Raw genomic sequence first — 12,666 nt, 5'->3', positions numbered from 1 at the left:
AATCATCATATTAGAGAAGATTCAGAAGACTATATACATGCCTAGAATCTCTAGCACTTAACACATGTTTTCTGTTCCTCAATTTTGATCTCCCCCAAAGACTTAAGATATTACTTAAATAGAAGAGATCCCAGATCAACTGAGTGAACACACAGGACTAAGATGACCTCTGTCATGGCAAAGTCTTCACCCATCTTACCAGCAGCCATATGTCCACCATGTACCCAAGCACCAGGCACCCTGTCAGCGCTCAATAAATAATTATTAAAAAGAGGAAATGAGCCAGCTCTTTGACCATATGAACTTGTCCAATAATTTTTTCAAATGCAGGTCAGCTAGAGATTTTTTCAATGAGATGTTGCAGTCTTCACCCTCTTGTGAGGTCAGTCCGTGGGGAGAGGGACAGGGAACTTGGAGAGATGGAAACAGGAGGGCAGAGTTTTTGGGACCTGGAGAAAAAGGTCAAGACCATGAGGTTTTCTGGCAGTTTCCACACTCCTAGAAACAGAGCTGAGTGTATCTGCAGCCCCAGGTACTCCACCTGACCTGTTACTTTGCCCTTTGCAACTCAAAATTCTCTGAGCTTGTGGGGTCAGGAATTAGAGACAATTAAGGAACACAGAAAGGTCTCACTTTCTATAATTGCTCCTGATAAGCCCTGAGCCAGTCCAGCTACCTGATACCTGGTGACCAATATATATATTCAGACCCAGGGAGACAGATGCTACATATGTACTGAACAGATATATCCCATCAAGTGAGCAAACTTGTCACATGCACTTCTCTTCTTTCCTTCCATCCTTCTTCATGTCTTCACTGCCTTCCCCAGTTTCACCCCCCTCTCCTCAAGAAGTTCCTTTCTTCATTCCAGCCCCTCTCTATTTTCCCTTCTGGGCCTGATGCCCAATGCCCATAAACACCCACTCCTCTATCTCAGGTTCCAGACCCTTGATTTGCCCCCATCCCAGCCTCTCCCAGAAGGCCCTTTTGCCCTCTCCCCTCCCTGTCCCTCTGCCTTCGCCCCTGCCCTGCCCCTCCCCCTATGTCTCCCTTGCCCTAGGGCTGGGACCGGCAGGTGGCTGTGGATTCTGCTGCTGCTTCATTCTCTTCTCTCTCTTCTTGGTGGGGTCCATAGCCAGCTCTCCTGTTGCTCAGAGATGTGGAGGCAGTTGCTAAGAGACAGTGAAACGTCAGTACCTGGCCCTCGAGGAAAAAAGGGAGCGAAAAAGGGAGAGAGGAGGGGGAGAGAGGAAAGGAAGGCGGAGGGAGGGGAAGACCTGGCGGAAGCCACATACCCCAGCAGCCTCAGCACCAGCTGAGTTTCGGGAAGAAGCATTCAGAGGATTCTGTGAACTTTCTTCTAAGCATCCTCTGATTCCCCGTTTGAGTAAAAGAAGGGGACCGGCCAGGCACCGGGAGCACAGGACAGGAAACCACAGAGGATGCTGCCCCAGGATCCAGGAGCCATGGAAAACGAGAAGCCGGGGGAGGGGAAGTGCCGGGGAGGCAGTCTGTTCTGAAGCAGCAAGCGGGATTCCAGGATGAGGGAGGGAGACCCATGTCTGCTGCAGATTGATGGCTGTGTCCTTGCAACAGAGTAAGTGAGCTCCTGAGGGCCTGTGGGAATATTAGGGAGATCTTGGGGTTCAGAAAAATGGGTCTGGATAAAGAACCTGGGTGATTTCCCAGTGGGCGGGATTGAGGCTGGAAGTGCTGGGAAGGGAGGCATTGCCAGAACGAGGGGGTGAGGGAGGACAAGTGAGGACAGCCAGGGGCCATGGAGGATGCGGGGGCCACAGGGGATGCGGTGGACGGCAGGGCTGAGACACCGGCGTGTCATTGCTCTGTCTCTCTGCCTGACCAAATGTGGGCGTGGGCTCACGCTAGGGGACAGGGAGCAGAGTGGGGTACTTGTAGAAAGGGAGCTGGGACTAGGGATGTGCATGAGGGTGGAAGATGGGGGGGCAGACTAGAAAAAGGGTTCTGCAGTGCGTGTACAGAAGCCAGTTGGACAGAAAACTGGGAGGTGTGAGCACAGGGCAGGGCAAAATGTGGGGAGATCAAAAGAGAACTGTGTGTGTGTGTGTGTCTGTGTGTGTGTGTGTGTGAACGTGAATGAGAGAGAGAGAGAGAGAGAGAGAGAGAGAGAGAGAGAGAGAGAGAAAGGAGCGAGGAGATAAAGGAGGGAGAGGGTGAGAGAGGGAGAGGGGAGTGCTAACCCTGTCTGAAAGGGGTATGCAAACAGCCAGGCCAGCTTGCCCAGGGGTGGGGTGTTTGGTGCTGAAGGGCTAAGAGGAGAAGCAAATGCATCTCACTCAGGACAGAACTCTAGGAGGGCAGGCAATCACAATGTGAGGGTGGGGTCTGAGCCCACTGCTGCCCACACCTGACACACAGCATGCAGAGAACTCTGTGGCTGGTGACAGAGGAGAAGGGGGGCAGGGAACCTAGGAGGGACAGCAGGGAGGGGAGGGCACTGGAAATCTCCGCCTGAGTGCTTTCCTTGTTGACAGAGGGAATTCTGCCCCCGCCTGCTGAACACAGAGCTGGGCTGGGAGAGACGCGCTGGCTGGCAAGAAGTCACCAAGGCAGTCCTAGCTGACCCCCCTCTTGCACCTCCAGGACACATGGCTCTTTCCAGCCTTGGCAGCCGACAGTGGGTGTCACTCGGGGTCCTCCCCAACCTGGGGAAAGAAGAGCCTCCTTGGGGTTTCAGTAAATGCTGAGGCTGAGGACTCGAGCTTTCAGGAGGCAGCCAATGGAGACCCACTCTGCCCCAGGTTCCCTTCCCAGAACACCCACCCCAGGACCCCCTTGGACTCGAGCCCCCTGGGCCACCAGAAAAAATGGCTTCTGAGACCTCAAATGCTGGAGACCCACATGCAGCCCTGGCCTCCTAATCGGTCCCAGACTTGGGACAGGGCTCAGGGTTTTTAGACGTGCCAGGACCTTCAACAGGCATTTTTGTGCCCTTCACCCCCTCCACCACCTGTCCAACGTGATACAGAGAGGAAGCACCCAGTGGTCATGGGTGAGAGGAACCTAGATCTACAGGGACCTTTCCAGGACCCGCTAGCAGCTGGTCCAGCCCCATCTTCAGTTCCTTCTTCTCTCAAGTTTTGATCAAATTTCCAGACTCTGTGGGACTCGGCTGGATTTGTTGCCCTCAGGGTTCCAAAGGGGACACCCTGTGGATCCCACCTAGGGAGCGCTCTGGTGCTTAGAGGCTCCAGAGAAAGGCTTGAGCCATGATATTACATGCCCAGAAACCCCACCTTCCAGGGCTCTGGCCCTGATGTAGCTGTCTTTCCGAGCCACTGACTCTTGACTCATGGACACAGCCCCAGCCCCAGTGGGCTCCCTTCAGCCCTGCAGTTGTCAGCTGCCCAAGATGGGTGACACCTGGTCCCAGCTGCCCTGGCCTGGCCCCCCCCACCCAGCTGTGCTGCTGGTCTCCCTCCTCTTGGCATCTGGAGTGATGCGCTCGGATGCCGGCACTAGCTGCCCAGTCCTCTGTACGTGCCATAACCAGGTGGTGGATTGCAGCAGCCAACGGCTGTTCTCCGTGCCCCCAGACCTGCCGATGGACACTCGCAACCTCAGCCTGGCCCACAACCGCATCACGGCCGTGCCCCCGGGCTACCTCACATGCTACATGGAGCTCCGGGTGTTGGATCTGCGTAACAACTCCTTGGTGGAGCTGCCCCCGGGCCTCTTCCTCCACGCCAAGCGCTTGGCACACCTGGATCTGAGCTACAACAACCTCAGCCATGTGCCTGCCGACATGTTCCAAGAAGCCCACGGCCTGGTACACATCGACCTGAGCCACAACCCGTGGCTGCGCAGGGTGCACCCCCAGGCCTTCCAGGGCCTGGTACACCTCCGAGACCTGGACCTCAGCTACGGGGGCCTGGCCTTCCTCAGCCTCGAGGCCCTCGAGGGCCTGCCGGGGCTGGTGACCCTGCAGATTGGCGGCAACCCCTGGGTGTGCGGCTGCACCATGGAGCCCCTGCTGAAGTGGTTGCGGAACCGGATCCAGCGCTGTACTGCAGGTCAGTCGGGAGGGCAGGACTGGGCAGCCACAGACACGGAGGGTTTTGCTTTGCTGCAAGCAAAGGCTCCAAGGAACAGGGAGGGACTAAGAGCTCTTAGCACCCAGTGTGGGCCCTGGTCTGTGCTGGCCTCTGTGTACACCCGCCCTGTTCCTCCACAGTTATTATCCATTAAGTCCTTGCTGTGCTCGCTGGGTGCCGGAGACCCATTCGCTAATGAAACACCCGCCGCCCTTGCTTCTTCGGCACTTAGGACCTACTGAGGCAGACAGATAGTAAAGGAGAGTAGCTAATAATAGCATGTGCTGAAGCTTTCTCCATGAGCCAAGAACTTGACACACATGATCTACCCCCACTTTTGTTACTCCCATTTTGCAGGTGAAGAAATTGAGATCTGTAACAATGAAAAGGCGTGCTCAGGACCACTCATTTAGAGAGTAGCGCGATCTTCGATAAAACCTAAGTTTATTTGACTTCTAAGCCCTATTCTACTCTACCAGGCTGTTTTTTAAAGTATTCAAAGTGCTGGGAAAACTCAAAGAAATAGAAACGGGCAAACACTATTTCAGTACTTACTTCTGCCAGGACTTACTATTATGCTTTGTCCTAAACATATTTTATACTTAGCTCATTTCATCCTCATGAGAACCATGAGGAGATTCCAATGCACACTGTTCTATAGAGAAGGAAACCAAGGGGCAGAGAGGTTCAGTAATTTGCCCAAAGCCACACAGCTGCTAAGTATTGGACTCAGCATTCAAACTCTGGCAGTCTGACCGCCTTCTGGCTATACCCTGAAGAATCAGGTCCAAAGCTAAGAGGAGGAGTCGGGGACTGAGTTCTGGACTGGCCAAAGGGCTTTAGCAGAGCTCTGCAAGGTTTGGGCATGGGGTGAAGACTGAGAAGAGAAATGGATATAGCAAGTTAACCAATCAATCCCTATTTGGTGTGCACTGGGAACCAACAGAGCTTGAATCACAGAGGTTTGATGGGCCCTGGTCTCACCTGGAGGCAGGCAGTGCTCAGCTGCGGCCCCAGTCACCAGCTCTCTTGTGTGGCAGCACTGAGTCTTGGCACCAGCCCCCTGCAGTAGAATGGCAGGAAATAGCTGGGGGCACCATCTCAGGGGCTTTCCCAGAACCTGGCTCAGCATGTGCTCCAAAGGAGTGTTGCTGAATGAAGTAGGAGGGAGAGGAAGACTGAGTGGGGAGCCCAGGACCAAAATAGTTTGGGGGAGGGGTGTGGGTCACGATTCCACTGTTTCTACACAGTTGTGGGAGGAAGTTCTCTGGGACCAAAATAGCTGGGGACAGAGATGGGGCAATGCTAGGGGGCATGAAGGGGAGGCAGCCTGGAACCATCTCCCCACCTGCTCACCCCTTGCAGGCTGCAAGCCGTCACCTCTCTCCTGTGTACTAAGGACAGAAAGGACACCCTGGAGCACAGCTTCCACCACACTCAAGGGCTCTTCCTATGATCACAGAGGCCCTTCAGAAGATGCACAGCTTCCCGGGGAGCAGGAGAGGGGTCCAAGATCCCATCCAGGCAGCCTCATGACAAGGTAGATGAAGGACCCAAGCCCCAGAGAGGGAAAGTAACCATCAGTTGGCCACAGCTAGAAACCTAGGTTCCCTACTCTCCACAGAATAAGCTCTTCACCACATCACATCCTCCAGGATGTTTCCTCTTGGGCACAAAGAACTTGCCAGCATGGGAAGGACCAGGAATCATCTTCCCTTTGTCTTCTTTTTCTGCTTGCTCCTACTATTATCCATGGTTTTTGGACAAATCCCAACAGAGAGGGACAGAAGGGTGCCTTTGGGATATACTCAACCTCAAAACTGGCCACTTGGATTATCAGAGGGCTTTGCCAGCCCTCAGGGTCCCAGCCTGAACTTCCCTGAGGTCCTGCCAGCGGCCCTCAGAGCCTCCTCTGCTGGGCCCATACCAATTGCCTGCAGTTTCCCCACATTCCCTGACTTCACTTTGTCTTGCCACCACCCCAGTCAAGCACACAATAGACTTTGGAGTTTTGCATCTTCCAGTTCTGAGAAGAGAGCCCTTGATTTTCAACTCCAGGTGCCACCTTGTCCTGAGCAGGGTCTGGAGTGTTGTGCATATAGCCAACAGGGAACCCCCACCTGGACTGCAGACTGCATCTTCTCCCCCAAACCAACTCTTCATTTCTAAGGAGAATGATGTTCATCCATTTCTCAAAAAGGTCAATCCAAATCCATCATTTTATTCTTTGCTTTCAAAAACTACAGGATGAGTAAATAACATTTATGTACCACTTTATTTAGAAAAGTTCTGCATATTGACTCTCTTAAACAATTTAGGATGAATTCTTCCCTTCATACAGAGGGAGAACACGAGAGCCAGAAAGGAGAAAAAAAGACTTGCCCAAGGTGGAAGCTTGATTAATGCCTATACAACTGAGCAAAGGAATGGCTGCCTGCTGGAAAGCTGGTGCCTGGCACTGCAGGGCAGAACTACCACCTGCACACCACTCTTCCCCCCAAGGCAGAGTAAACTGAAACCATTGACAACCACCATATGTTTGTACAAGTGACCCTGGGTGGGTGAGGTAAGACCATCAGTGATGAAGAGAAAAGTAATCCCACTGAAGGAGAAGCCTCTCCTACAGAAGACTATTGCAGAATATGACCCTCACTGACCAGTCCAGGAAGACCAGCCTAGGATAGTAACAAAAGTACATGTTTACATAGTGCTTAGTATCCACCAAGAATATATTATTTATATATGTTAACTCACTGAGTCCTCACTACATTCCTATGTTATGGATACTATCAATATCATCATTTTACAGATGAAGAAAGAAAGACACAGAGGGGCTAAGCAGCTCACTCACAATCACACAACTAGTGTGGGGTAGAGAGGGGATTTGAACCTGGACCAGTATCTCCAGAGCCCATACTCATAGCCCTATATGCTATATCCCTGGAAAAGCCACATGAGACAGTAGAAAGACCCAATGCTTTCAAGTTGGACAGAATCATTCATCCACACATTCACATAACAAAGTTTCATTGAACACTTACATGGACAGGACACTGTTCAATGACTAGGGACACCATGGGAAAAACTTGTATTTAAGGGGGAGAAGACAGATAATAAAGAAACAGTGAGATATGATAAGTACATTGGAGAGAAATTAAGCAGAGTAGGGAAGTAGAGAATGCCCCAGAGTAGGGAAATAGAGAGGTGGTGTGGAGTTACTATGTTATATAGAATCATAAAGAAAAGACTCATTAGTAAGATGATATTTGAGCAAAATCCCAAAGGAATGGGGGACTGAACTGTGCCAAGATTCAGAAGAGAAGCACTCTCACACAGGACAAATGCAAAGGCACACACTCTCAACACTGAAAAGGGATGTGCTCGGGGTGATGGAAGAATGATCAAAAAGTGTGTGGGGGGGTGGAGTAGAGTGAACAAGAAGCAGAGGGAAAAAAGAGTCCTTGTAGCCCACAGTGAAGACCTTGGCTTTCATTCCATGGGAAGGTAAAAAGTCAGGGGAGGGTTTCAAGCCCAGAGTACATGACAGGACTTCAGGTGAGAAAGATACTCAGCCAATTGCATTGAGATGGTTTAAAGACAGAAGCCCAGAAACTGGTTAGGAAGCTACTGTAGGAGATGAAAATGTCATAAGAAAGCCCCAGACCTACCATCAGTGGACGTGAGACAAATTACTAAACTCTCTGAGCAGCAATCTCCACAACTATAAAAATAGGTATAAAATATTTGATTCAAGGGTTGTTGAGGAGAGTAAAGAAGGCAAGTAGAAATGTTTGACACATAGAAACTCAATAAAAGACTCAAATTCTCTTGGGAGGGGTGGGCAACTCTCCATTCCATTTACTCTCCTCTGTCCCCTCATCTTTCCTTGGTTCTGTGTTGCAGATTCTCAACTGGCTGAGTGTCGAGGGCCTCCTGAAGTCGAGGGTGCCCCACTCTTCTCCCTCACTGAGGAGAGCTTCAAGGCCTGCCACCTGACCCTGACCCTGGACGATTACCTCTTTATCGCATTTGTGGGCTTCGTGGTCTCCATTGCCTCCGTGGTCACCAACTTCCTTCTGGGCATCACAGCCAACTGCTGCCACCGTTGGAGCAAAGCCAGTGAAGAGGAAGAGATTTGATGTAGGTGCCTGGCATCTCTCCATGCTGCTGGCCACCACTGCTGCTGCCACTGGACACTGCTCAGTCTTGCTCCATGGTGATCTGGCCATTTCATGACCCAAGTAAGGTCAGGAAACTACCTTTGTGTGAGCTTCAACTGTGGGCCAGACACTGTGCCAGAACTGGAAATGTTAGATGACTCTAGCCTAGTCCCTGTCCCCTAGGCTCTTACCTCTAATAGAAGAGAGAGATTCAAAAACTATTCCCTTTAAGGCAATTTGTTGGCACTCTGAGCACATAGTTGTGAAAGCTCAGAGGAGCGGTCATCAATTGTGCCTAGAAACATCTGCAAGAATTACAAGGATGGAGGCAATTTGTGAACAGATTCATCAAAAAATGTCTGCTTTGTCAAGTAGACAAGGAACGATGTACATGAGCAAATAACAGAGGCCAAAATATTTATGGTGTGTTGAGAACAGTGACCAATATATAGAGTATAGAGCAGATGTGGCACAGGACCAAAACTTCCCTCTGACACCCAATCCTTCAGCTCCTGGAGTTTCCCAACACTGCCTCCAGAAAGAGAGTATACCCCCATGCTATCCCCCTAAGCCTCCTGCCAGGAGCTACCAGGTGAGACCACCTCTTATTGACTGCCTCCCAAATCATGTCCACCAAATGCAGCCTGCCAGTGAGGTCTCAGGTACCAAGCTGAGGGTGGACACTTTCAGTGTCCTTTCTCCTACCTTGTCTCCTGCCTCTCACTTGAGCTTTGGATTCAGAAGAGGGAAGCAGGAGGTCCAGCAATGGGGTAGCAAGAGTCTTGGCACCCTGGAACTCCTAATTATGTGACTATTCTTGCCACGGTGCTCACACCAAAGGATCTCATCAAGAAAGTGCACTGTAGCATGAGAGTAGCCAGGACTGAAGAGATAGAAGGCCACCACAATTATGGCCATAAGAGGATTTGCTCTTTCTTCCAAGCAGTTCACTCATTTAAGCATCAGGGTATGAGAGCTCTTAATTACCAAGCACTTGCCAGTGTCAGGCACTGTGATAAGCTCTCTCCACAGACAATTTATTTTAACGCATATACAACAATCTTTTGAGGTAAGCATAGTTGTTCCTGTTGTACAGATGAGGAAATAAAGGTTCAGAGACAGTTCAAAGTCACATGTTGCTTAACAAGCAAAATAAAGCCTCTGTTCTTTCTTGCCTATCCAAGCTGGGGAACATCACAGTTCCCTCTGAAATTATATAAGTTTGAATTCAAGTAGTGCTGATTAATAAGTGCTCCCAACAAGGGCCAGGCACTCTTCTGGTCACTTTTAAATTTATTGACTTATTTATTTCAATTCTTACAGCAACACTGCCTGGTGGTTTTTATTACTCCCATTTTACAGATGAAGGGAGATGAGTATCTTATCCAAGGTTATCTGGGTAAACTCTAGGAGGAAGGTGATAGGCAGCTCTATTCAGGGAAACAGTGTCTAATCAGTCTGTCAAAAATCAAGTAACTTGATATGTGAAGCACTATTATCATCATTGTTGCCGTCATCTCCATCTTTGCCATCAACTTCATCAGCTTCTTCCCTGCATTTGTTCAGCACTGGACAGCTCCTAAAATGCTGTAGCATCATTCTTGACTTTTCACAACCCTATGTGGGAGGCAAACAAAACATATACTCCTATCTCACAGACTGGAAACTAGAGACTCAAGAGCAGATGTGACTTGGAAAAGCAGTAAATCTGGACTCAACTCTAACCGGGTTCTCTCTCCAGCTTTCCCAGGTGCTTGGGAAAGAGAATACCTGGGATGGCTGGGCAGGAGGGCCCTTGGATTCAACAGTCATGAACGTTCAGTGTATCAGCTAAATAAAAGGCAGTAAAACCCAGCTTCTGCACAGATTTAGATGTGCTCACAGCAGGCAAATCACAGCCTCTGAAACATAGGAGCAGCACAAATAGCACCTGAATAGGAGACATCTGCTTTGCAATGTTCAAATAACACATTAGAATTGGTGGCTGCGGTGGAAATCATGCAAAAAAGAAGTTCTTTGGGAAACAAGAGAGGAAGCTGTGCTAACTCCTCCTACTCAAACCCTGCTGTGTTGTGTTGCAAGAGACCAATGGGTGCAGGAGACATGGGGTGAGAACCTCAGCAGAATATGGGAAGACGTTAAAGAACAGTCCAACATGTTGGTAAGGCTGGCCAGGATGAAGACTAAAACAGGGGCTTTCTCCCTTGCCCCCAGCTCCAACAATTTTGCATCATACCATCTTCTTAGGAAAGGAATAAAGAAAAATAACATATCATCTTCCAAGAAGTCTTCCCTTACTCATTCTTCCCTAAGCTAGTCAACCAAAAGAGCACCCAGAAACTTTTCCGGACCTGGGGTACTTGAACCTTGTGTCCCTTGTATCTCACTTAAAACATCTGAGCAAGAGCCCTGCTCCTATGACATCTGTAGCAGAACTGCGCCTGCTCTCTTCTTCCACTATTCCCAGGCACAGATGGACTGGGGCTGCTCTTCACCAGTCAAGCTAACAGTCTAATGTATTTGGGGTGAAACTTTTAGAAATAATAGACCTGACACATATAGTTAAGCCTCCCATGAAGGGACACCATATACATCTATTATAATCTCCTAGAGACTCTTATCTGCTGAAATGTAGTTAATATATTTTAAGATATGTACCTTTTTTGCATAGAAGTAGAACCAAACAAGATGTCAAATGCCCCTTGAATTCAAATGTCCTTTCTAATGAGATGATTTAGTCTCCGTTAATGGCACACCTTTCTGAGTAGGATACAGGGTTTTAAAGAACAGATTCTAGCTACTAGATGGTCCCCAGCTGACTAAAGCACAATGACAAAACTCACCTCCTGCCAAGGAATTCCATTTCTCCCACCACCATCTTGTGCAGGCTATCACAAGCAAGCTTTTAGAAGCACACTTACCTGAAAGTAATCTAACTGCTCTAGTTGGAAATGTTCACACAACCCTTATGACCAAGAAACCATGGTGGAATCCCTACAAGTCTTGAATACATTTTTTCCAGATTAGTTAACATGTAAATGTTGGGGTATCTTTGAATCCATGTGTCTGTTTATGAGGTTCCATATATGTTGGGTATCTACTGATATGGGGTCAACTTCTCCAGAACTTGAGTTCAGTTCCCTGGCATTACTTGACCATCTGTTTATTGAATCACTTGATACACTAATATGGAATCCCACTGGGGCTGGGTTAGGTAGAGCTGCTTAGAAAAGTATAAAAAGAGAAAAATATGTGGCTGGGGCAGCCCAGCAACAGCCTCACTGCTTCCCTCTGTTCTCTATCCCTCAGACATTTGTCCTTATCACAGATGTTTCCTTCATGCTGGGCTTGAGGATATCAAAGCTTAGTTAACCAACAGGGCTGTGACAGTCAAAGTCTGGACCAAGAAAATTTTTTTTTAGAAAAGACCCTAAGTCTGCACCACACCACTCTGGACCAGCTGCTTCTGGTCACCCTCATATGATCCCTCATCTGTTTCTCCATTCCTTTAGGGATTACCAGGGAATCCTGTAGAAATAGGTCCCCAGAGTTGCTATAGAGTCTGCTAGCTCTTTTCAAGGAAAATGGTATATGGCATTTGAACAAACCAAGAGAGGCATTTCCCTTCAACCATCAGGAAAGACCTACAACCTCCATTTTCCTTGTAGATGTCTTTGTTGCTACTGCTCTAACATCCTTTTCAGCTCTAGAAGAGTATTAGGAGACATCTTTGCTCATTCCTCAGAAGAAAATTTTCCGAAAACTAGAGAAACTTGTCTGCTCTACCCACCTCAGAAGGAGGCAAAAGGGAAGTGAAGGAGGCAAGTTGCAAGGCCCTGTGTAAATCACCGCCATATTTGCCACGGCATTGGATAGAGAGCTCTGGATCCACTGAGCTTTCAGTTTTTCTAAGCACTGTCCTGTGGAATGCTGATGTCTGGGGGTGGGAGGGTTAGGGAGGGCAGGGAAGGGGAAGATGCCATCCTTTGTATGGAGATGATTTTATAACCATGCACTTTTGTAACTGTGAAGAATTTTTCATAAATGCACATTAATAATAAAGAGTGTATAGTTTAACAAATTTTCTAAGGAGTTGTGAAGAGGAGGGAGAGGGAGGGAGGCAGGGAAAGAAAAAGAGAGAAAGAGGAACTAGGCGGAATCAAGAGAATGTGTGCCAAAATATACACACAAAAGGTCTATGGGGAGGGAGTAGATGGGAATAATTAGGAGATGTGCCAACCATGAAGGGGCATGTGTGGGAGTAGAAGGAACATCACAGAAGCATATTTCTACCAGGCAAAAAAGAATACGCGTGTGTCTGTATGCACACACCCCTATGTGTAGGCATATTTTGGTGCCTGAAATTACACAAAGAAGAGAGCATATGTCTTATACATGTTGGTGTTTGCAGCTTGGGTCAACTATAAAACATG

At 48.8% G+C, this 12,666-nt stretch overlaps 1 protein-coding gene across 1 annotated transcript; it reads left to right on the top strand.

The window, feature by feature from the left end:
- Nucleotides 1-1,317: 1,317 nt before the first annotated feature.
- On the top strand, nt 1,318-12,314 carry LRRC55 (leucine rich repeat containing 55). The gene is made up of 3 exons (XM_029957048.1): nt 1,318-1,597; nt 2,514-4,052; nt 7,977-12,314. The coding sequence occupies exons 2-3, from the start codon at nt 3,332-3,334 to the stop codon at nt 8,210-8,212; spliced, it is 957 nt and encodes a 318-aa protein (XP_029812908.1). The 5' UTR covers nt 1,318-1,597; nt 2,514-3,331; the 3' UTR covers nt 8,213-12,314.
- Nucleotides 12,315-12,666: the final 352 nt, after the last annotated feature.

The sequence above is a fragment of the Suricata suricatta genome, chromosome 11 (assembly GCF_006229205.1).
Source record: "Suricata suricatta isolate VVHF042 chromosome 11, meerkat_22Aug2017_6uvM2_HiC, whole genome shotgun sequence".
NCBI lineage: Eukaryota > Metazoa > Chordata > Mammalia > Carnivora > Herpestidae > Suricata > Suricata suricatta.
This window is presented reverse-complemented; position numbering and strand designations above follow the sequence as displayed.